At 45.3% G+C, this 26050-nt stretch overlaps 1 protein-coding gene across 1 annotated transcript in view; it reads right to left on the reverse strand.

Moving 5' to 3' along the window:
• Positions 1-26050, reverse strand: part of CUBN (cubilin) — a 250358-nt gene that overhangs the window by 100065 nt on the left and 124243 nt on the right. The window contains exons 31-32 of the mRNA XM_074985503.1: positions 8647-8821; positions 6381-6562 (exon numbers count right to left, since the gene is read on the reverse strand). Of these exons, the coding sequence (XP_074841604.1) occupies positions 6381-6562; positions 8647-8821 (357 nt within the window). The remainder of the gene's footprint in view (positions 1-6380; positions 6563-8646; positions 8822-26050) is intronic.

A 26050-nucleotide genomic window follows, 5' to 3' on the forward strand; every position in this document is an offset into this window, starting at 1 on the left:
CACTAAAATCAAGCTGCATGGAGTTATGAAAACTGAAGAATGTTAATAGAAACAATGACTAACCAGCCGATTCTGCTCAATTAAATCACCTCCCCTCTCTACACAGTAGCAATTAGATTTTATCTGACCACTGGAGCTGAGGCCAGCTATTACATTCTGAGATTGGAGAGAGGGGGCCAAAATTTCAGTTAGCTTAAATTGGCATTGTTTTTTGCATTCAGTGTGGTTACGCTGATTTATAACAGGATCCGGCCCCGAAAAAGTAAACTATTACTAGGTTACTGCAGTTAAGCTGTCTCACCAGGGGAGATTTTTGAAGATGAGTAAAATAAAAAACTAATATTTTGTACCAGTAGCTCATTAGAATAAGGACTGTCTGCTGATAGTGCCATGAGGAAAACAGAGAGTCATACATTAGCTTCCTAAATCAATTTTGTTTGCTGCTTTCTGAAGTCTCTCGAAGATAGTAATAATGTCCCTTTCTTCAGAAGCCCAGCAATGAATTCTGTTCCTCACATCTTCTTAAAGTTCTGATCCAAGTATTAACTCAACACAAATAATGCTGAGAAATAATATTTCTAGGAAAGTTATGGAAACTAATGATTAAGAAGCAGCAGCAAATCTATGTGATGCTTCTATTACTTGTTAGCGTTAACAGTTTTCTAAGACACATTTTGATACTGAGGTTGGAATGGGCTGTGAACCATTGTGTTTTAAAATATCATGTCTTGTAATGTTTGAGTTGCTCCATCACTTTTGAAAGTTAACTGGTGAACATATGAGAACTGGGATCCCTAAAACAAAGAAGAGTCCTGTGGTACCTTAAAGACTAACAGATATATTTGAATATAGGCTTTTGTGGGCAAAGCCTGTGATTTTTGCCTACGACGGCTTAAGCCCGGATAAATCACTTAGTCTTTAAGGTGCCATAGGACTTCTCATTATTTTTTCAACACAGACTAACATGGCTATCCCTCTGTTACTTGAGATCCCTAATAATCTTACTAGCCACAGTAGAGAAGAAGAATTATTGATTTGTGCATGGGATTTTTAATCAAATCCCAGTCTGCTTTCACACTGTGAACAAGTAGCATTTTTGTCCTCTTTTCCCCTACACATAATAAGCCTGACTATATGACTCATTGCCTTCTTGTTGCAGTGAGAGGGGCCATGACATTTGTAAAAGCACATGAGAGAAAGAATGTCTTCAGTCGTTTTAGCCACATTTTTAATATTTCACTTTGGTTCACTTTCCCTATGAAAGTCCTCTTTTCTACCCCCTATCATTGTTTGAAAATGCGTCAACATTGCATGCCCTTGAAACTGCATTTCTGTATTACTGTTTGCTGCTTTTTATGCTAAAATAGGGGAAACATCTACAGAAATTTATTAAATACGAATATCTGCAGAGCAGAAATTATTTCTTCCTGAGCATTAAAGTTCCTTTCATTTCAAACATAGTTTTCCAAGTTATTACTATTCTCTCCAAATTACAATAGTTTTTGCTTAAGATCATACTGTAGCTTTGTATGTGAGGCCTACTGAATGCACGCTTAGAGCATGCAGGAAGAATCACATCCTTTTTTGTTTTAGTTCTGTTTTCTTTTCAAAGAAACAAAGAGGTGAAGGATCCCCAGATACAAGCATTGCTTATTAATTATTTGTATTACAGTAGTAACTAGAAGGTCTTAACCAAAGTAGGGGCTCCATTTTGCTAGGTGCTGTAATATCCATAGGAAAATACAGTCTCCTGCCCCAGGACATTACAGTTTAAGTTAAACAGAAAGAAGAAAAGGAAGTACTGCACTAACATCCTCATTTTGAAGATAGGGAACTGAAGCATAAGCTGGGTAAACAACTAGGCCAAGTACACACATGAAATTCGGGGTGAAGAAAAAAATGGTATGTGGCTTTTCTGAGTCCCAGTGAGTCCTTAACCACCAGATATCCTTACTTTCATGAAACAATTGTGTCCTTGAAAACCTTGGGTGAAAAGATGTCCTGTGCTGTGCTTTCCATTGAAACACATTCCTTGAAGTCAATGAGCATTAGGAAGAGTTCCTTCTCCACCCCCCACCGTCCCCCAGCTCCCCCCTCCCCCCGCCAAAGAAGAATTGTGCTCCTGGTATTACAAATGTACTTTGACTACACATGTTGTTTCTGATCACGTGTCAGAGACATTCCAGTAGGGTGGGGATGAAGGAAAAGTGTCAGTTTGGTAAAGGGTGGAGGAGAGTCCCCAGAGAAATGCACAAAGCAAATTAAACCCACAAAGATAAGTTCTAAAAAAAAAAAAAAAAAAAAAAAAGGTGGAAATGAGTGTATTACTCACTCACAGCATTCTTTCCTATGGAAAGGAAATGAAAAAAAATCTGACCCACCAGTTTCCTTAGCTGCCTATGTTTTCCATCTAGGTGCTTTGAAATGTAATTACTAAGTGAAATTCACAGTCATATATCCACTTCAAGATCTCACAAGAAGGTTCAATTCCCTTCTCTTTGGCTTCCAGTATCATGCACTGCATGCAGCTCTATAGGAGGAGGTGTATGCTCACCACTAGCAGTTGTTAAAGGCAAATGACTCCCAGCTTACAGGCATAACAGACAGGAAAAGAAAGCCCATCTCCTCATTCCTTCTCTTGCTACCTCCCCAAATTAACTTTAAGAAGCCACCTCCATACTTGTCTCAGTCAAAACTCTGATTTTTTTTTTTGGTTTCGGGATAATCCTGCATCCCACCCCTCAACTTTCATTCTAAAATAACTTTGAGTTCAATTTACAACAGGAAGTTATAGTTCATTAATGCTTCAGAATTTAAATATCTTTTCCTGCACTAGGGAAGGTGGATTTCTCCCATTACTGTACAGAAGTGGTAGTGATACAGATAGCAAAAAATCAGAAAAATAAAATAGTGGATGCTGTCATGGTAATAAAAGAAAACAGTTTCCTCAGCTGGACAGGATTCTGCACCCTTACGCATGTGGGGAGTTCCACTGAAATTAATGCAACCACTTACATGTATAAGAATTTCCAAACTGGACTCTGGATTATGTCTATATAGATAAAGACTCAGCTTTTCCCTCAGACCCACAATGGCTGAGGGAGTCAGGATTGCATATTTAAGGGCAACACTGAGCCTCCAAGCTCTGCTCCAGAAGTGCTTTTAAGCACATCATCAACAGACTTACACACATGGTTAAATCCAAACACGTGCTTATATGCTCTGTAAGATCGGGTCCTAAATTTGGAATTGTTTTGTTTAATCCTCACATTTTGTTTTTGTATTTTCTCATAACGTTACCATTACAGATGTCTCATTATGCTGCTCTGTTATCTTACCTTCCCCACTTGTACAAGGTCACAAAGAGACTGCCATTTCTCTAAAGCATTTTCTGCACCAAGAGTATCATAGTTACACTTAACTCTTAACTAAAAACATGTTTCATATGGCCTTGTCCTAGTCTCTGCCTTAGAGCTGTGCAAACTGGATATCCATTGGACAAAGATGCTTTGTTAAAAAGAAACATATGATTCACGTCACAGAAATCAGACTTTTCTTTTAACTGGTTTGGCACACAGATCCTTAGCAAGAAATACTGTTAGTAGTGATTTCAAAAGATCCTCTGTTCTTGCCTGCTTGAATTTGCCATGAATGAAGGTTTATCTAGGAGAAAGTGGCTGAATTTGATGTAAGTCCACTTTGTTTTTCTGTACTTTACAGAGTTACACAGATCACACATTCCTTTCTGCTGAGTGAAGTGGAACTACAGGCCAAGATACTGTGTCTCTACTCTCATGAGGCCTACGCTGCCAGACTTGCAGTGCTCTTCATTTTCAGACACTGATTGAGCTGCAGCCTGCCTTTCTGGGAGACTTTCAAAAACCAGTAGCAGTGTGATGCTTTCAGAGGGCAGGATCTCTAATTAAGCAGATAAAGAGCCAGCCAAGGAACCACTTGAATGCGATGGACTGTAATGGGATGTACTCTGGTCATACTGGCCATGAGAAGGTAAATTAGGCCCCCTATAGATTGGAGTGGGAGAGAAGCCTGGCAGGGCTGAGATCTAACTGCTAACATCTCCCAGCTAAGAAGGCGCAGGGAGGTCAATTATAAAGCCAGGCTGCTGGCTGCAGAAGGGGGCCTTAAAGCAGGGTAGGCAACCTATTGCCCAAGACCCAAATGTGGCTCAGTACAGAACAAAGTATGGCTCTTTTGTCATTCCCCAAATACACACAACTCTATAAATTAAAATGAAAAATTATTTCAAAAATTTTAAAACGTGTAATTACTCAGGTCGAAATGCTCTTCTTTGTCTATTTCAGCTTTACTCAGAGGTGAAAGTAAGGGGGTGCACCCCGGTGTGCAGTTCTGCCAAGAGCCAGCTGGGGCATGCTGCCAAGAGCAGGCGTAGTGTTGCTTTTTGCAGGACTTGCTGCTTAGCACCCACTGGGTATGCTCAGAAGTGAAATTCGGAGGAGTAAAGGAACTTCAGAGTAGCCCAGGCACTTCGAAGTACTGGCAGGTGAGCTGCGGCTACACGCAAGCCACCACATCCAAGTTTGCCACTTTGAAGTTGCCACAGGGGAGAATTAGCTTAATGAAGTGCTGGATGTGCACCGCAACACTTCTTTAGTAATCTCCCGACACCCTACTTGCCATGCTCCCTTTCAAGTTGGGAGCTAGTGTAGACACAGCCAATGAGACTTCGAAACCCTAGACGAGGAAACACGGATCTCTGGGATGGATCAAATACGGTCTGTGGTTGGATTCAGCCCACTCATCTGATCGGGTGGGAGGGATAGCTCTGTGGTTTGAGCAGCAGTCTAGTAAAACCAGTGTTGTGAGCTCAATCCTTGAGGAGGCTATTTAGGGATCTGGGGCAAAAAGGATGGTACTTGGTCCTGCCAAGAGGGCAGGGGACTGGACTCGATGACCTCTCGAGGTCCCTTCCAATTCTATGAGATGCGTATCTCCATATCAGCAGAGCCTGCTGGCAGCTGTGTTCAATTGCCCCCACCCATGCACTTTGCTCCATCCTGCAGCTGAGCAGCTCCCAGGACCTTCCTAATAGCTATGCAAGGGGTGGGAGGAGGAAAGTGCTGAAGTCAGGATGCCCCTCTGTCCCTGTTCCCCATTTTGGCAGCGTGGGGAGTGGGAGACAAGAGAGCACACACAACTGAGCTGCTCCAGACTGGAGAGTGGTGAGTGACTGAGAGGAGTGCCTGTCTTAAGAGGCAGTGCGCTGCTAATGCTAAGTCTTCTCCAGCAGCCAGCTCTCTCTCTCTGTCTCTCTCTCTCAAACTCTCTCTTCCCACAGCAGGGGAGGGGAAGGACTAGAAAGCCCGGCAGCTTTCCCGGTCTTAAAGAGACAGCGCATGGTGTCGCAGAAAGTTTCCCAGCAGCAGCCAGCACCACACTCTGTGTCACACATCCCCACACACGATCTATGATACACAACTAGTCTGTTCCAAACACCCTCTCCCAACAGCTGTGCCCCATCCCACACAATCTGTGTCACAGTCTCTTTCTTTCTTTCAAACAGACTCGCCCTTTCTCCAGCCCCCAGCCCTGCCCCTTCCGTCCAAGGCCCTGCCCCTTTTAGGGACCCAGAGCTGACCCCAATGACTGACCAAAATTTGGTGAGCGGCCCTCTGTGAAAATTATTGCCCATCCCTGGTGCACAGTGACCTAGCCAGAGGACCAAGTCATGAAGAGAGAACACCCTGAGCTGCAGGTGGTGCGGAAGGACAAGAGACACGGGCAGAGGAGGATGCATTACCTTGCCAGAGCTTATCCTCGAGTGGCCAGGAGGTGACATCACTAGCGGTGAGTGAATCCCATGGCATGCACACACAAATATAATAATCAAGCCAGGATTATTTTTGTCCTTAGAGACAACTTTACAACTCTGTAACAAAATCTATCTGGATATGTCATTACATGGGTGACCAAGATGTCTCCGAGCATCCAATGATCTTATGTCATAGCCTGCTTCATGAAAGGGTACATCATAATCACATTCCTGTAGATGCAGAGAATGAACGAGTCACACCCAGTGCTTAAGGGTGTGCGGGAGGATACTGCACTATGGTACAGCTGCACCATGTCTCCTTAATGATGCTCTGAGCTGTTGCAGTAGCATGTTCCATGTGTAATTGGCAGTTTATGGGATTATACCATGAAGCAAAGATTGTTGTGTCACAGATTTTCTATCATTTTAAAATTGAGGTGTAGCCCTTATATGTACAAACGCACAGTATTATTACAGGGCAAATATCCTGAAACCAACCGCAGCCTAGACTGTAGAGTAAACTTCCTTCTTTGCAAATGTTTTCCCAAAACTTAGTAAAGAAGCTTTAGAAATACCCCTTGTTACTTACAGCAATATTGTCGTAGTCGCATGATTGGTGAGGTTCAATATCAAAATATGTGAAGTTCAGCAAAACACGGTGTCCCTGGTCAACTTGGATAATCCAAGAACAGTCAGTGATGTCATTGTAAGGTTGAGGGTAGTTTGGAGAATGGATTTCACCACTGGAAGCTTGGAAAACTCCTCCACAACCTAGAAGGGGTATAAGCAACATCTATCAAAAAATCCTCCCATCAGTTCATCCCAGACAAGCTCCCACTTGGAAAGCCAAGCAGCCCCGGTTGTCAGCAGGTGGAATTGAAAGTGGGACCTTAGCGACTAAAGTCATGTACCTCTACTGTATGAGCTAAAAGTCAACTGGCTCTCAGCTAAGGCTGTAGAGCAGATTTCATTATCCCATGTTAGTGGCTTCAGTACCTGCATTACACTGAAGAGGAATTTAGCTGGCTTTTAATATGACATTTAAATACCTCGAGTTTCTTGTTTTCTGGTAAGGGTGCAGGAATCACTAAACTGGAGCAGACCAATACTTCATCTGGCCCAGTATTCTGTCTCTGACCAGAGCAGTGCCAGATGGCTAAGTAGAAAGTATAAAACTTTCATTGTGGACAACTACACAAAACCTATATCTATGAGGGAAATTTCTTTCTACTCTAGGCGTTAGTGGTTGGCTTATGTAATGAAGCTGAGGGTTGGCGCCCCTTGTGTCTTTTAGTCCAGCTATTGTAAATGCACTTGTAAATCATTCTCCACATCCGTATCACAGAATCTTTACACAGTCAGAATCACAGATTAGTAATACTTTAAGTAGGGGTTAGGCAATGCTGTTCTGAAAACATAAGACCAACCTTGAATCCCATTGCTCCTCTAAAGATAGGTCCTATGGCACCTTATAGACTAACAGAAATGTATGAGCATAAGCTTTCGTGAGCTGACTTTCAGAGGTCCTGTGTCTTTAAATGAACTTCACACTAATGGAGAAGCATCTCTGAATTTGCATACCTGAGTTTAGACACCCATGTTTGAAAACTTTGATCTTCACTTTTATTACTTTAGGCAAGCATATCAGCCATGCATATTTTCATTTCAAAGGGTACAGAATGTAGCTTAGCTTATCATGACTATGTGAGGGGAAGGGTGCCATGGAACCTGTACAATGACCTAGCAAGCCAACAGTCCTCAGTTTATTACTGCACTGCACTGAATTGTCAGTCACTTCCAGAACCTCCTTTCTGAAAGTAACTGTCAATTGCATCAAAGCCATATAGAGAAATCATGTACTTTGTGAAAGGAAATATGCAAAAAAGATGAGAAATTTCTTTTTTATGGCTTGCAATCTTTTTTTAGGAATCTGGTTCCCTTCCAGTTTCCTTCATTTGTGTGTTACAGTCTAAAGGGCACAATACATAGAGGAAAAACAAGTAAAAAGGAACAAGCAGCACTGCCAGTGATTTTTAGCCAACTATAGGATTTAAGTAAAACATCAAAGACATTTTGAAACTATTGCTACATTTTTCAGTCTGTGCAAACCAGCTGCAATTCAGTGTTCCCCAGTACTTTCTGGTAAATCAGAGGGTCCAATAATTTATAGGTAAATCGGTGCTGAAAATCAGCATCTAAAGATACACCTATAAGTAAGCATCCCATATTCTTTTCAGCATTCTGGATGTAGGACCTTTTACAGAAGAGTTTTCGTACTGTTTGGAAAAGTATTGCCGTGAATTTCAGTGTTCCCAATGGCATTTGCCTACTGTCATTTAGAAAGCATCTCATTTCAGGGATCACTGGGGAGGCTTTGAACACATAATTGCATGAGGTATGGTGACCCCTACAGAGTTTGAGATCTGATTAATCACTCCAAATACTTTTGGAGTTCACAAGGTTCTCAAAACTAGTTTGAATCTTAGATCTTTCTTCCCTTTGTAATTTGAAACTGAAAGGGCCACTGAATTTAAAAAAAAAATAAACAAACCATTTTCCTAACTATAAGGGGGAACTGCGGGATACCCCCACAACACCAAGGTGCAGCAAGTGGTTCTTCTAAAGGAAAAAGAAATGTAGTATATAAGCTGTATACAGAATTTGTCTTTCTTCCTCTACCCACTCTTCACAGTTTCTCCTAAATCAAATGCAAATCCAGGAACATTTTGGTTCACATCAAACTTTTAAACCTGCAGTATTTTAAATGGTTAAAAGTGTATGCAAAACAAGTTTACGTATCCCCACTTCTTATTGGATGTCATCAGTTTCATCAGCAGTGGTCCTCGCAAACTCACCTCCTGGTTTCTCGTGCCAAGTGGCATTGAACCCCCTTCCATTCACATTTCTATCTGTCTTGAATCGGATTACCATGGCATTGCCAGTGCTAGAGACTCGTAGGGGGTTCTGTGCTGGTCTTGAAACACACAGCTGGGCCAACCTAGGAGACAGAAAATCAGGCCCACCATAGATCTGGAAATAGAAGAAGAATTAGAGGTAAAAGAATTAGAATATCTGGGAAATATTATATCCTGTACATTCAAAATTAACTCAGAGAAACCAAGGCCATAAAATTATTGACCATGACTCCACATTTTAAAAGACACACTGCTTCATTGTGCTCAAAATGATAGATCATGAAAAAGATTATGTTCCTGAGCCATCCATATTCAGTGTGCTTACAAAGTGAGCTGAAGTACACTCATCCCTCACTATACGAGCACAATTGGTTCCCAACTTTCTGCTTGTAGGTGAAAACTCATAAGAGGGACATTAAATAACCATTAAAATACATGTAAAATCTCTGATTGGTTCCAAATGCTCAGAGTGGCAGCAGGTGGCGCTGCTTTTGAAAGGTAAGTGAACCTGGGGTTGGGGGAGGGAGTTAAAGGCTGGCAGCAGTTTGGGGCCATGAGCAGGAGGGAAGGTTAAAACTTGCAGGCAATGCCGGTGGTGAAGGTGGTGGCTTGTTCCTCTGGGCTGCAGCAGAGGTACCGGTGGGGGGGGCTGCGGTGGGCTAGGGGGTTCAGAACAGGTATTGGGAGCGGGCTGGGGGTGTGTGCGGGGAGCTGTGGGCTGGGGAACTGTTGGCACTGGGTGGGGTGGGGAGGGGCAGGAGGGGGTGCATGGGGAGTTGCCACAGGGGGATCTCCCCACCCCCCCCCAGCCAGGGACCCCGTGGCTGGAGCTGAGCCAGCTGCAGGGCTATGGGTCTCCCCACGCCCTGGTCAGGGACCCTGCAGCCGGCTCAGATCCCACCACAGGGCTGCGGGTCTCCTCACACCCTGGCCAGGGATTCCACAGCTGGCTCAGCTCCAGCTGCAGGGCTACCGGTCTCCTCGCCCCCTGGCCTGTGACCCCGCAGCTGGACCTGAGCCAGCCGCAGGGCTGAGGGTGTCCCTGCGCCCCGGCCAGGGACCCGGGGGCTGGCTCATATAAGTGGGGGAAGTTCATTCGCATAGTGAAAAATTGTAAGTATATGTGTCCCTCGTTTAAGTGAGTACTCGTAAGTAAAGTACTAGTTAAATGAGCAAAGGGTATTAAAGAGTGATGGGCGAAACCAACAAGGCTCTTCTCACATTGAGCACACAACAGCATTCTCTTCTCTTTCACAGTCAGTGTACCATCCTCCGAAAGTCCATCTGATGTCCGTCTAAACTCTGAAACCCTGAGCCACCAGCTGTGAGCAAGTTCAAGAATTTAGGTGAACTTTTCACATGGTCCCTGTGTTCAGTAAGAGTCTTCATCTGGAATTCTCACCCTCTTTCCCCTCCAGCTAGAGAGATATAAAATGAGAACGCCCAAAATGTGCATTTCTTGCTGCCTTGAATAAGGGCTGTATGTACTCCCTGAAGTGTATGCTTATTAGTTGTCCTCCTTAGGTGAGCTAGGACTGGCTTCTTAGTTTTAAGCCAGATTCTGCAATCTTTGCTCAGGCTAAGGGTGCCTTATTCTGCAATTCCATTGACTTAATTGGCTGAATCAAGGCCAAAGCTAGTGGGCTGTGACCAAGAAAGATCAAATTTTTCTAAAATTCTTTACTAGCAAAGCTATTCCTGGTACTGTTAAAAATATTCATCTCCACAAAAAGCAAAAGAAATAAACAGACAAAAACAAGAACCCCAGACATTTGGGCATGACTGCTACTTATTTAGCAGAGGTTACCTCACCAAAATCCATCTTTTATGATTCTCAGATGATATCACACTGCAAGGCCATGAGGCCCACCACCATTACGACCACTGCTCTTCCACAGTTCAGCAAGCAACTCCTGAACTGCATTGTTGGTACAGAGTGGAACTAAGTCTGGTTGTGATTTCAGTCTTGTCAAAGTTTGGGTCTGGAGTTTGGTTCAGGCCTATTGGTGGGCCAGACTCCCTGTCCCTTCGTTAGTATGGCTTCTTGCAGCTGCAGGAAGGGCTGATGCTAAGTAAAAATTTCTAAGTACTGAACTGCACTGAAAGAGTTGGCTGTCACATGTCAAATGCTTAAGTCACATGCTTAATTAATTGTTATCTTCTGGTTTGGCCCCTTGCCTTCTGTCAAGAGCTGTACCAGAAGAGGGCCCCAAGAGGATACTCTGGATTACAGTTGTCAGAAGTACAACAGGCTCTCAGCCTGGTTGGTAGGCAATCCAGCAGACTAAGCTGGGTACTATGACCCGTCTCCAAATGGCACGGTGACCATCTGTCCCGTTTTTGGTGGTACAACCCCATATTTCAGGTGTCATCCTGGCACCCCAGTGTATTTTGCAAAAGGGGCTAATTGCCCTGTATTTCATAGTGGTTCACCAGCTTCCCCCAGCTGGGGGAGCCAGGACCTGGGAGCCAGGCTGAGGAGTTTGGAGCAGGAGCTGGGGCTAAGAGGGGTTGGAGCCAGAGTTGCTGGAGCTGGAGCCAGTGCTGGGGTGGCTGGAGCCAGAGTCGTGGGGGGTTGAGCCGGGCTGCAGAGGTTGGAACGAGAACCGGGGCCAGGGGAGGGTTGGTGCGGGCTGCTGGAGCTGGTGCCAGGGCTGGGGGGCGGGTTGAGCTGGAGGGTGAACCATTACCTCAGTGGAGTTGGAGTTGGAGCTGGAGCTGGAGCTGGAGCCACCTGGCTTCCCCCAACTGGGAGCTGGACCTGTGCGGCGGCACAGACTGTGAGCCACAGCTCAGGGAAGCCAGGAGCTTCGCTGGCGGAGCAGCACCCTGTTCCCAGAATCCCAGACAGGGTGACCACCTATCCCGTTTTGGCCAGGATGGGGGTCATTCCTCATGTCCCATATTTGGCCAGGGGAGATATGGTCACCCTACCAAATAGGAGCTTTCTGACTGGGCAGAGGAGCCCTGCAGACACAGCACAATACCTGCTCAATGCATAACAAACCCTCAGCTGCACTTGTCCTGCTCCTTCTCAAGTCCTTGTTCCAGTCCCTCTCTGGCCTAACTCCAGTTCTTGCTCCAGCCCTATTCCAACCCAGCCTTGACTTCTAGCTTAGTCTCTGACTCCCTGTCCTATTTCTGGTCGTGACTCTGCTTCTGACCTTTGGCTTGGCTTCTCTACCGTGACTTCAGCTTTACCCTGTCCTAGTACCCAGCTCCTAGAGGATGAGAAATTGTGGTAACAAACCCCAGCAAGCTTTCTGCTATCAAGTCCTTGTGCTTAGAATTCTGCTAGCAGACATAAATAGAAAACAAGCTGAGTCTGTCCCTGTATTTTAATAATCTGGTGAACTTCAGTAGGTTCAGAAAAGCCCCGTGAATTCACCTTGAGGCTTTGGGATGGAAATACCACAAGAACAGACTTTCCACGTGTCATTTCTACACAGATATGAGCAACTATGATTTTTTTAACAAACTCTGAGCCTTGGAAATGGTCCATGTGCTGTCTAGGCTCCAGGCCAAAGTTTAGGTCAAGCCTTTAGAATCCTGAACTAGTGCCACCACCCCTAAACACCAAGGATAAATGCCAGCCTGCTCTACATGGCTTGCTTCATTGTGAATTATCACAATGGCATGGCACACCTTCCCCGGCCCTTCAGAACATGGAGCGAAAAAAACAAGTTTGACTTTTGCTATCAAAAACATTCAGTGCAAGTGACAAAGCATCACCTTCAACTCTTCACCTTCAATCCTCCTAGGGAGTAACAAATAAATGGGTTTTGAAAAAATTATGCTTTTACACCCAGAGGATTCTGTCTTTGTTTTCAGTAGAGGATTTCACAAGCCTAATTGCCTGAATGTTTACTTTAATTTTGGACAGGAGCAGACATGTGGCTTCTGGAGAGATACATCATGACTTCAATCTATAAGCTCTTCTGTCACCAATTGTCTAAAGACATTCTGGAGAAATCACAATGAATGAGATTGCTGGTTACATTCATAATGAATGCTTGAAGCTCATTTTCAACATCTAAACCTCACTATGTGGATGTTTGAGTGGGCAAACAACTCCTTTAAGTGTCAGAACAAAACCTGCTCACAATGTGATCCACTTCTTTCTTGCTTGCTATCTTCCTCCCTGACTCAGAGCTTTCACATAGATTATAGCCACAAACATGTGTTCTGAATCATCTATTGTCCGGGAACAATATTTGGCAAAAAAACCAGTCATTCAAATTAAATGAAAATAATGCATATGTTTCTCAAATATTCTCAGGGAGGTCTCCACTACAGCCTAAGTTTGTCTAACTTATCTTGCTCCGAGGTCTGAAAAAAGGACTCCCTGAGTAATGCAAGTTTCACACTGTCCACACTGGCACTTTGTCAATAGGAGATGCTGTCCCATCAATGTGGCTTATGCTTCTCACCCAGGTGGAGTACTTACACAGAGGGGAGAGTGCTCTGCCATTTGCATAGTACATCTTCACCAGACATGCTCCTGCAGTGCAGCTGTAGAGATGTAATGCTGTAGTGTAAATTTACTCACTGTGTTCCCACTTGTCCTCAATAGGTATGTCTACACTACTGTGACCATAGATGTGATCATGGCTGGATTTGACACCTTGGGGGTCCCCAACTGTTTGGGGGCCATCAACAGAACCCACATTCCCATCCGCATCCTGGACCACAGTACGGCTCGGTTCATCAACAGAAAGGGGTGTTACTCCATTATGCTGCAGGCCCTGGTCAATCACCAGGGACAGTTCATCTATGGGTACGTCAGATGGAAGGGCTGGGCACATGTAGCCCACATGTTCCGCAACTCTAGCCCGTTACGGAGGATAAAGGTGGGCAACTTTGTTCCCTGCCAGGAGCTGGCTGTCGGGGACTTGGACATGCCATTGTGCATGGTGGGGGATGCCGCCTACCCCTGCCTGCCCTGACTCATGAGGCCCCACACCAGATACCTGGACCCCTCCCAGGAGCTGTTTAATGCCCACCTGAACTGGCCATGGAACCAGGTGGAGTGTGTCTTCTGGTGTTTGAAGGCATGGTTCAGGTGTCTCCTGACACACCTGGACGTGGGGAAGTAGAATGTCCCCCAAGTTGTGTGGGCACGCAGTGCCTTCCACAACCCTGTGGAGGGGAAGGCACCTTCCTCCTATGGTGGGGGGTAGATGCTGGCCATACCTGTGAAAGCCAGGCACAGCCCCCATCCACCAGGCCCATCAGGATGGGCTGTGGATCCAGGAGGCCCTGAGGGAAAGATTCTCCCAGGGACCTCAAAGGGCCACCAGGACACCTCTAGCAGGGGTCTTGGGCCCATAGCCCCACCCTGTCCTTCACCATGACCCCTCCCTTCACCCACCCCCCGCCAACATCACCTCTCCTTTTTTCCATCCACACTCCTGACCACTTCACAATACTGAGGGACGTGGGGTGGTGAAAAAATAAAAATGTTACTGTCCACAAAAAAAAAAAACCAGTGTGCAAAATAAATTGTGCTATGAACTGTGTACAAAGTCAACAGCTGGGAAATTATATACATGGGGGGGTCAAGGGAGATGGGGTGCAGGCATCCAAACATGGAAGGGGGGGCATGGGACAGTGAGTGGCAGGCCTTGGTATAGGGAGGGGGTGAGGAGCTATGACCCCATTGGGGAGAGGGACCATGAGCAGCATTTGCTGTGGAACAACCTGCCGTAGGTTCAGGGTCCCCACTGGGACTGGAATGAGGCTGGGAGCATGGGGAGATATGGGTGGGGAAGGCCTGCAATGGGCTCAGGCTCAGTGGGGAGGAGCAAGGGGGCCTGGAGGACAGGGGGCAGGCACAGTGGGGGGAATGAGGGACAGGGGGCAGCTGTGGCTATCAGCCTCCAGGACAGCCTAGGGGATGTCCTGTGGGGGCAAGGCAGTGGGGCAGGGTGAACAAGAGTGGGAGCAGGGGCAGGAGGAGTGGGGGAGATGGGGAAATGGAGCCAATAGGTATGGGTGGCTGGTCCAACTGGTCCCGTCAGACACTGGTGATGGCATCTAGGTGGGATATCAGCTGGTCCCACGCTCTTGCCTGCCACTCTGAGTCCCATGCTCACTGCACCTCATCAGCCTGCAGCTGCTGCTCCAGGAGGTCAGCAACCCACCCAAAGCCCCCGGTCCTCCTTGCCCCAGTGACAGGCTCTTCAGTCATGGGCTTGCCCCAACCACAGAGGGGCACCAACACTGATGGTCCTGGCAACATGCCTGGTCCCAATTGCTCCCTGGGGCTGGCTGGCCCTGGTGGGGGATTGGGGTTGGCCCATCCTCTGACAGTGCACCCGTAAGGGAGACAATGGGGAGAGAAGGTGGGTCCTTCCTGCCACATGGCTCCCAAGGCTCTTCCCTCCACCATGAGTGGCCGCCCCCAGCCCTGGGCTGGGGGACAAGGATGTCCTGGGAGCACAGGCGGGCCCTGCTGCACTAGGAGTCTGTGGCATGCCAGGGACTTGGCCAGTCCTCCCACCCCCCACCGATGGGCTGTTGGCCAAGGCAGGATGTCCGGCCATGGTGTGGTCCCTGCACGGGTGGCAGGAAGGCTGTGTGCAGCCTGGTCCTCCCTGGGGCCCCCCCCACACATGTACAGCTTGGGGCGCTGTCCATGGGGGCAGGTGTTGCCTGTTGCCTGTGGGTGTGCCCGTGAACTGAGGGCTGCAGTCTCTGGTGGTGTGTGTGGAGTCAGGCCATCGCCCATGTGGCTGTCCCACTCCCAGCCATGACAGGGGCAGTCAGGCCACCCCTCCCTCAGGGCCCTTGGACTAGTGCAGCTTCCCGTGGGGCTGGCAGCAGGCTGGCACCCAGGCCCTAAGGCTGCGTGGTTGGACATGCTGTCTTGCACATGTGTGCACATGCTAAGCCTGCAGGGTGGAGTCCCACCTGACCTGGCCTGGGGAGGCTCGTGGCACGCCCTGTCTGCACCTGCCCCTGCCGTGCCCTGGGGTGGGTGACATGGGGGGACACTCACCAGAGAGTCCCTCAAAAAGGTCTGCGGATGCCCTGGAAGTGTCCTGGCTGGAGGAGGGGCCTGACTCCAAGATGATCACCAGGGTCCTGTCGCTGGCCATGGACATGGTGTCACCCTCCAGCTCGGGCTCTGCCTGAGTCCTGGGCTGCTGTTCCTTTGGCTGCACTTCGTGCTCTGTGGGCAGGGGGAGGGGGGATCCTTGGAGGTGTCCAGGATGCTGGTGAAGGGGAAGTGCCTTTGGCCTGCAGGAACTGGGGCAGCTCCTCATTGTACGGGCAGCTTGCTTGTCCTACTACCAACCTCTGTGCAGCATCCCAGGCCCACATATAGCCCTGGTCGTCGTCATCATCATCATCATCAGTCCCTTGACCGAGGTCATTGGAGCACCTTCGTAACAATGTTCTTTATAGTGTCTCTCCATCTTTGGCAGTCATGTGCCAATTCTTGAGTTGCAGCAAAGCTCATCTCTGTCCATTCTTTAATGTTGTCTATCCATTGAGCTTTGCAACCGGGTGCTTGCGAACAGGAGGGAGTTTTGAGAGGCTCTCCTGGAGGAGGAGAAGGAAGGAGCAAACTAAAGCACCTTGGGGTAAGTGGCTGCTTGTGTTTGGGGGTTCTGGGCTTGTGTGTGTGTGTTTGTTTGGAGTTTGGAGTGCTGAGCTGAGTGTTTGTTTGAAAGGCCGTGTGCTCAGGCAGGCAGTTGGAAGCTGTGAGTCTTGATTAGGTTTGAATTGAAACACCATGTGCTGACTGGCTGAGCTGTAGGCAGAGGGAGGAGCTATCAGGGAGGCCGAGCACTTAAAGCCCGCTAGTAAGAGACCAGGGAGCTTTGTGACCTGGTGCTTGCGAACAGGAGGGAGTTTTGAGAGGGGAGTTTAGAGGGGGAGCTTGGAGGGAGCCAGTGACTTCTATTGCCCTTAAACTTGAATCCTTTATAACAACCTCTGTCTGAAACATTTAATTAAACCCTCATATATAATTAGAGTAGGAAATGGAGGCAGAAGCCCAGCAGCAGAGTGGGGGCTATCCTGTTTATTGTGTCGAGTGCAATATGTATGACTACCTACCCTGTGGGCGGGTGGCGTATGTGTGCGCTCGATGCAAGGAGCTCCTGGCCCTCAGAGACTGAGTGCATGCTTTGGAGGCCAGGGTGGCTGAACTGGAGGAGCTAAGGAAGGCAGAGGTGTTTGTTGATGAGACTTTCCGGGACATAGTAGGGCTGTCCCACCTCCAATCTGACAGTCCTGATGCTGTTACGGAGGATGAAAGGCTCAGGGAAGGAGAGCAGTCAATGGGAGCAGAGGGAAACCATCCCATAGTTGGGACCCTCCTTCCAGAGGGTGCTATTGTATCCTCTCGCACCAAGGATACTTCTCCGGGGGAGGGAGCACCAGCTGTTATGAAGAAGCAGGTTTTAGTAGTGGAGGATTCGATCATTAGAAATATAGATAGTTGGGTTTGTGATGACCGGAAGAACAGTATGGTGACTTGCCTGCCTGGTGCGAAGGTTGCAGATCTCTCGAGGCATCTAGACAGACTTATGGGCAGTGCTGGGGAGAAGCCGGTGGTCATGGTACATGTCGGTACCAATGACATAGGGAAGGGTAGAAGAGATGTTCTGGAGGCCAAAGTTAGGTTACTAGGAAAGAGACTGAAATCCAGAACATCTATGGTGGCATTCTCTGAAATGCTTCCAGTTCCACGCGCAGGGCCAGATAGACAGGCAGAACTTCAGAGTCTCAATGCGTGGATGAGACGATGGTGTAGGGAAGAGGAGTTTAGATTTATTAGGAACTGGGGACACTTTTGGGGTAGGGGGAGCCTATACAGGAATGATGGGCTCCACCTAAATCAAGGTGGATCCAGACTGCTGGCATTAAACATTAAAAAGGTCGTAGAGCAGTTTTTAAACTAAGAGGTGGGGGAAAGCCAATTGGTGCGGGGGAGCACGTGGATCGGACGGAGACTTCTCTTACACGAGGCTCCATAGATAGGGATGCCCTAGAAGTTAGTCAGATAGGGAACGTGGGAAATAATATATGGGCAAGATCAGATGTGAAACAATCGCATATAAAAAAATCCAAGGCCTCTGTGAAAGGCGGACATATAAATAGTGGTAGTTTTTTAAAGTGCTTTTACACAAATGCTAGGAGTCTGTCTAATAAGATGGGTGAACTGGAGTACCTCATATCAAAGGAGGAAGTTGACATAATAGGCATCACAGAAACATGGTGGAATGAAGACAATCAGTGGGACACCATCATACCGGGATATAAATCATATCGGAAAGACAGAACAGGTCGTGCGGGTGGCGGAGTGGTACTATATGTGAAGGATAACATAGAATCAAATGAAACAAAAATCCTAAAAGAATCAATATGTTCCATAGAATCATTATGGATAACAATTCATTCCTCTAATATGAATATGGCATTAGGAATATATTACCGACCACCTAACCAGGACAGTGATAGTGATGCTGAAATGTTAAGGGAGATTAAAGAGGCTATCACAATAAAAAACACAGTAATAATAGGAAATTTCAATTATCCCCATATTGATTGGGTACATGTCACCTCAGGACGGGATTCAGAGATTAAATTTCTTGATGCCTTAAATGACTGCTTCTTGGAGCAGCTTGTACAGGAACCCACAAGGGGAGAGTCAATTCTCGATCTAGTCCTGACTGGAAAGCAGGATCTGGTCCAAGAGGTAACTGTTACTGGACCGCTTGGAAATAGTGACCACAATATAATAACTTTTAATATTCCTGTGTTGGGAAGAACACCGCAGCGGTCAAACACTCTGGCATTTAATTTCAAAAAGGGGAATTACACTAAAATGAGGAAGCTAGTTAAACAGAAACTAAAAGGTAGAGTAACTAAACTAAAATCCCTGGAAGCTGCATGGAAACTGTTTAAAGACACCATACTAGAGGCCCAACTTACATGTATACCCCAAATAAAAAAACACAGTAAGAGACCTAACAAAGAACCACCATGGCTTAACAGCCATGTTAAAAAGGCAGTGAGAGAGAAAAGGGCAGCTTTTAAAAAGTGGAAGTCAGATCCTAGTGAGGAAAATAGAAAGGAACATAAACACTCCCAAATTAAGTGTCATAATGTAGTAAGAAAAGCCAAAACAGATTTTGAGGAACAGCGAGCCAAAAATTCAAAAAACTATAGTAAAATGTTTTTTAAATACATTAGAAGCAGGAAGCCCGCTAAAAAAGCAGTGGGGCCCTTGGACGATAAAGATATAAAAGGAGCGATCAAGGAAGACAGTGCCATTGCGGTGCAATTAAATGATTTCTTTGCTTCAGTCTTCACGGCTGAGGATGTTACAGAGGTTCCTAAATCTGAGCCAGCCTTTTTAGGTGACAAATCTGAGGAACTCTCCCAGATTGAAGTGACATTAGAGGAGGTTTTGGAGTTAATTGATAAGCTGAATAGTAACAAGTCTCCAGGACCAGACGGTATTCACCCAAGGGTTCTGAAAGAACTCAAATGTGAAATTGCGGAGTTATTAACAGTGGTTTGTAACCAATCCTTTAAATCTGCTTCGGTACCCAATGACTGGAAGACGGCCAATATAACGCCAATATTTAAAAAAGGCTCCAGAAGAGACCCTGGCAATTATAGACCGATAAGTCTAACATCAGTACCAGGCAAATTAGTAGAAACAATAGTAAAGAATAAAATTGCAAGGCATGTAGAAGAGCACGAATTGTTGGGCAAAAGTCAGCATGGTTTCTGCAGAGGGAAGTCGTGTCTAACTAATCTATTAGAATTCTTTGAAGGGGTTAATAAACATGCGGACAAGGGGCACCCAGTGGACATAATATACCTAGATTTCCAGAAAGCCTTTGACATGGTCCCACACCAAAGGCTTTTATGTAAATTAGGCGGTCATGGGATAGGAGGAAAGATCCTTTCATGGATCGGGAATTGGTTAAAAGACAGAAAACAAAGGGTTGGAATAAATTTTCACAATGGAGGCGGGTAACTAGTGGTGTTCCCCAGGGGTCAGTCCTGGGACCGATCCTGTTCAACTTGTTCATCAATGATCTAGAAAATGAGGTAAGCAGTGAGGTGGCAAAGTTTGCAGATGACACCAAGTTGTTCAGGACAGTCAAAACCAAAAGGGATTGTGAAGAACTACAAAAAGATCTCAGCAAACTGAGTGATTGGGCAGCAAAATGGCAAATGAAATTTAATGTGGGTAAGTGTAAGGTAATGCACATTGGAAAAAATAACCCAAATTACACGTACAACATGATGGGGTCAAATTTAGCTACGACAGATCAGGAAAGGGATCTTGGAGTTATAGTGGATAGTTCTCTGAAGACACCACGCAGTGTGCAGAGGCAGTTAGTAAAGCAAATAGGATGTTAGGAATTATTAAAAATGGGATAGATAATAAGACAAAAGATATCATACTTCCCCTATATAAAACTATGGTACGCCCACATCTTGAGTACTGTGTGCAGATGTGGTCTCCTCACCTCAAAAAAGATATATTGGCATTAGAAAAGGTTCAGAAAAGGGTGACTAAGATGATTAGGGGTTTGGAATGGGTGTCATATGGGGATAGGCTAGAGAGACTGGGACTTTTCAGTCTGGAAAAGAGGCGATTGAGGGGCGATATGACAGAGGTATATAAAATCATGAATGGTGTGGAGAAAGTGAATATAGAAAAATTATTTACCTTTTCCCATAATAGAAGAACTAGGGGACATCAAATGAAATTGATGGGTAGTAGGTTCAAAACTAATAAAAGGAAATTTTTCTTCACACAGCGCACAGTCAACCTGTGGAACTCCTTGCCGGAGGAGGCTGTGAAGGCCAGGACTCTATTAGGGTTTAAAAAAGAGCTTGATAAATTTTTGCAGGTTAGGTCCATAAATGGCTATTAGCCAGGGGTAAAGTATGGTGCCCTAGCCTTCAGTACAAGGGCAGGAGACGGATGGCAGGAGATAAATCACTTGATCATTGTCTTCTGTTCTCCTTCTCTGGGGCACCTGGCATTGGCCACTGTCGGCAGACGGGATACTGGGCTGGATGGACATTTGGTCTGACCCAGTATGGCCATTCTTATGTTCTTATGTTCTTATTGCTTTTTCTGTCTGCCACATCTCCTTTTGCCATTGACTGTGCCTTGCAGTATGGTCTTGGACAGGCCTGATGATCTCGTTGCGTGTCCATACCATCTTAGTTTTCTCTTTTTTACTCTGGATAGTAGGTCGTGATGAGGTCCTGTTGCTGAGTTGATGATGTTTCTGACCTCTTCATTACTAATACGTGCCGTATAAGGGATGTTAAGAAGCTTGCGGTATAGCCTCATTTCAAGGGCCTTGATCTTGCACTCTAGTTCTGCTGTCAGAGTCCAGGTCTCACAAGCATATAAAAAGATGAAGTGTACAAGAGCTTGCGTGAACCTTACTTTTGACTTTAGGGATATGTTTTTGTCTTTTCAGATTGGTTTTAATTTTGCCATTGCTGCGGTTGTTATTGCTGTTCTGGTGAGTAGTTCTGATTTTGTACCTGTATCAGAGACGATCGACCCTAAGTATTTAAATTGTTTTACTTCTTCCAATTTCTGTTGTTTTATGGATATTTGTGCAGATATACCCCTAGGATTGTTGGTCATGAATTTTTTCTTTTCTGCGTTTATTTCCATGCCATATTTTATTGAAGTTTTGTCTAGGCATTTAACAAGGTTATCTAGTTCTTTTTCACTCCCTGCCAGTCCAACAATGTCATCTGTGAAACGTAAGCTGGTTATAGATTGACCGCGAATACTTACGGTTCCAGAGTGGTAATCTAGAGCATCTACCATGATACATTCCAGAAAGATGTTAAAAAGTGTAGGAGAGAGTATGCTACAGTGGTACTCCTACAGTGGTATGGAACCAGGCACCAACGGCACCATTGAATAATACTGCACTACTGGCCTTTTCTTATACATTTTTTATTATGTCAGTGAGTTGACTGTTGATGTTAAATTCCTTCATTGTTGCCCACAGTGCTGCATGCCAAACGCTGTAGAAGGCCTTTTTAAAATCAATAAAAACAAGGTACAGGTCTTGCTGATGTGAATTGTATTTCTGACAGAGTAGAGATAGGTTGAAAATCTGTTCAGTTATACTCCTGCCTGATCGAAAACCAGCTTGTTCTTCAGAAATAATCTTCTGAGCTTGGGGTGTTAGTCTGTTCAGTATGATTTTCAGTATCACCTTACTAGGGTGGCTAATTAAGCTAATGGTCCTGTAATTTCCACATAACTGTAGGTTTTCTTTTTTAGGAAGCATTATAATTAGTGATTTAGTCCAAGTTGTTGACCATTCTTCACTCTGCCATATTTTGTTACAAATCATCATGTCAACCATACTGCTGCCTCCATTTTTTACAAGTTCAGATGGGATGTTATCTATGCCAGGTGATTTGCCTGCCTTTAGCAATTTAATGGCTGCTTCAACTTCCCCCGTAGGATGGAGAAGTTTGTTTCTTCTGTTGGGTGGTTAACTTTCAGAACATTGGGATCTCCATTGGAGTTATAGTTGTAGAGCTCAGAGCAGTATTCCGTCCATCTGTTTATAATGTCTTCTCTTCAGTGAGGCAGTTGCCAGTTTTGTCTTGTATGGTGCTTATTCTGTGTTCTATAGTCTGTGTTAACCCTTCAATAGTTTTAAAAGCTTTCTTACTGTTGTTTGCATTTAGGCTCTTTTCAATCTCTAAACAGCAGTTTTCGATCCAATTTTCTTTTGCTGCTTTCATACTGGTTTTTATTTTGTTGTTAATTATCCTATACTGTGTTGCTCCTTCAGCTGATTTTTTCTTTTTCTTAAGTTCTCTTCTTTGGTCACAAAGGTTCAAAATCTCATCTGCAATCCATTGTTTCTTTTTGGGATGATATGTTCCAAGCATCTCTGTAGCTGTTTCTGTGACTATGTTTTCAAAGCTTTTAGTGAGTGTTTCTAGGTCTTGCTCAAGTGTGAGCAGGGGAGCAAATTTCCCTCCTATCATAGCTTGGAACTCGTTGACAGTATTCGGGTCTTGAAGCCGGTCCAGATTAAATTTAATGCGACTGTTCTTTGGTTTAGAAATCTTTTTCAGTCATATCTTAAAACTCATTAGGACCAGGTTATGATTGCTCCCAATGTCTGCTCCCGGGAAGCTACATGTCTTGTGTATGTTCACACCAGACCAGAAACGCTTTTTAGTTTGGATGTAATCTACCTGATTATGATGTTGTCCATCGTGGCTGTGCCAGGTCCAACATATTGATGGTTTATGGGCTGCCAGTGTATTTGCTACTGCTAAGTTATTGTAGCTGGCAAATTCCAATAATCGGAAGCCTCGGTCATTAGTCACTTCATTACAGGAGGGCCCAATGAAATTCTGCCAGTTGTTTATGGCATCCATGCCTATTTTGGCATTCCAGTCACTTTGTACAATTACAATATCTTTTTTCGGGATTGCATCTATGATATTCTGAAGTTGACTGTAGAAACTTTCCGTGTAATCATCATCATGGTCAGTAATCAGTGCGTACACTTGAATGACGGTAATGTTGAATGGTGAAGCTTTCAAGTGTATGGACATGATCCTGCTAGATATTGAGCAGCAAGCCAGAACTGAGTTCTTGATGTCTTTATGGATTAGGAAACCTACTCCCTTAAGGTGTTTATCTTCTTCTCCACTGTAATAGAACAAATGGCCTTTGTCTGTTCTGAGCTCCCCAAAATGTTTCCATCTTACTTCGCAGAGTCCAAGGATATGCCAGGTGTAGTTTTTCATTTCGTAGGTCAGTTCTTTAAGTTTACCTGCCTGATTGAGTGATCTTACGTTCCATATGCCTACGGTTTGGTATCTTCTTGTGCGCAAAGTTTTTGGTTCACCAGTAGCTGACTTAACGCAACCTTCCTGGTGGACGATGGAATGCGTGGTCCTTGTTAAGCTGGGCGACGACCGATCTGGTATGGAGTTAGTTATGCTAGTTGTCATGAGGCGTGTCTTGGGCAGATTTCAAACCTGGCAGAGCCCATCCCTCTCCAGGCGGACAGAGCCCCGTTAGCCTGCTTCCTTACAGAGGCAGTTGCCAGTCTGCACCACTGGGAGGTGGGGTTTGACTTGTGTGGACATGGGTCATCAGCAGGCTACAACTTTTCGCTTCTCACCCTCGCACGGTGGGAACAGCTAGCTGATCCTGACACTGCTGGCTGCAGTGCCAAGCGTGCACCACACCTTGCAGACCACAGCCCTGGTGCATTTTCTTAATTTTGACCTGGACCTGTTCCGAGGTCTGGGCAGGGTGGCTGCTTTCCGTCTGGATGGTGGAGACCCAGCTGTAGGTCCCTAATCTCTGGCTCTGTCCAGGAGGGGGCCTGCCTCCTTGACCCCCAAGGTAGGTCCTGGGCATCCTTTTCTTGCTCCCTGGCGGGAACACAGGGGTCACGGGGTGGCTGTGTTGCTACCATGGCTTCCTCTGGCTTCAGGAGTGGCTGTAGAGCTGGCAGCAGAGAGAGCAGAACCTCCGCTGCGAGTGTGCTGTCTGCTTCCTGCTATAGGGTTTCCCAGGCTCCCTACGCCTATAAGCATGGCCAATGGCAGACAGCATAGAGCTGTGTTTGCTGTGGGCAGGGTGTCTCCTGGGTCCAGCTGGCCAGTGCCATGGAGGACTGTTCTGTTGACAAAAGTCCCCCCATTCCCCTCTGGAGCATCTAAACTACCGTTTTGTTGACAGATTCTGTCAAGACAGGCATCCTGCCTCGTGGGAGAGAAACATAAATCTGTCAACAAAAGTGCAGAGTTCGATCAACAGTATGTCAACAGAATACATTTTAGGTTTAGACGCTTCAGGGGCTTTGTCGACAAAATGCGAGTTTTGTTGAGAAAACTCTGTAGTGTAGACATGGCTAATGTGTTTATACCTTCATGCTGTTGACCAAATTCAACCCTGACATAAAATCCCCTGATTTCTGTGGTGAATTTGGCCAATCACAAATGGTTATACTTATTGCTGAGACCATAAAACCAAAAAGGTAGAGGGAAGAAGAAAGTTAGTGGAAACTGAAATTTCCTTTAGTTTCTTTTATGTTATCAGCCTGTTTCACATTGGCCTTCCATACAATTTCAAAATTAAAAGAGCTCATCAAAGCCTAACAGTTGTGTTGCTTCATGACAGTTAGGAGGGGATTTCCTTTTCCCCTTCCTGCCAATTCAGCTAATCAGATACTTTCACAAGGGCTGAAGCAAACACAAGCCACAGTGTTGCCATGACAAAAAGCAATAAAATGTTACTTTTGGCTACAGAGAAAAGAAGCCAATAGTTACCATATGAAGATCTAAAACAAAAGAAGGGAGAAAGGATGGAAAGAATTCTAGGGTGTGGTTCATGAAGAACTGCAGCATGTCTGAGCTGTAAAACCATAGTTAAAAATAATCTGTCTGACTAGAGCACTTGATTTAGAGATAACATGATTTTTTTTTGATTGACTGACTGGGGTGCTGGGAGTCCCAACAAGTCTGGTGGTTTTAGTCTGTTTTCATCTTTTGCTTCTGCTCTGTTAGCTCCATTTATTGTTACAATCAAGTTAGCATTCCAGCGTTACGAGCAACAGAAAGGCTGTTTTTATGTGGCCAGCTATCATCATGACACAGATTTCTGAGAATAAAACTGCTCCCTGTTTCAACTGACTGGTTGGTAAGAGGGGAATAGGCTTTGATGGAGAGACAAAGTTATTTGTAGCTCTCAGAGCTAATCAACCTGACTCTTTATTTTTAAGTAAACGGGAAGGATACACTGGCAAAATCATTTAATTTCCAGTCCACACTCCCATCTTGTTACAGCAGCACAAAATTCCCCTGTGAAATTTGCTAAATGCTAATGGACAATAAATGGGAAATTAAATAGCTAACAAAGGAAACATAATTTTTCTGTGTGTGTATTTTCAACAGAAACTGTGTTTTCAAGGTTAAACTCTTCATTATTACCCAACAGGGATTTTTTCAATTATTTTAAAATGTAAAAATGCCCAGTCAAAAGCCAGGAAAATGCCCCAATCAAGCGTCATCTTTTTTTCACTGGAGTACATGCCAAGGAAACTATTATTTTCAAGGTCTGGTACATTCAGTATTTTAAAAGGCAACTGAACTCAACTGAATTTTTCCCAACTTAAGACCTCATACCATGAAAAGTCTGAAGAATGATCACAGTGGCCTGTGTCAACTTAACGTGGGACCATTCTGAAGCACTGGAAACTGCATTTATTGTTTTTCTAGAATGCATGTGCTGGAAGTGCCAGATTTCAAAGTGGATTTCCAAAAGCAAAAATGTCATCAT

This window comes from Carettochelys insculpta, chromosome 2 (genome assembly GCF_033958435.1).
Source record: "Carettochelys insculpta isolate YL-2023 chromosome 2, ASM3395843v1, whole genome shotgun sequence".
Taxonomy (NCBI): domain Eukaryota; kingdom Metazoa; phylum Chordata; order Testudines; family Carettochelyidae; genus Carettochelys; species Carettochelys insculpta.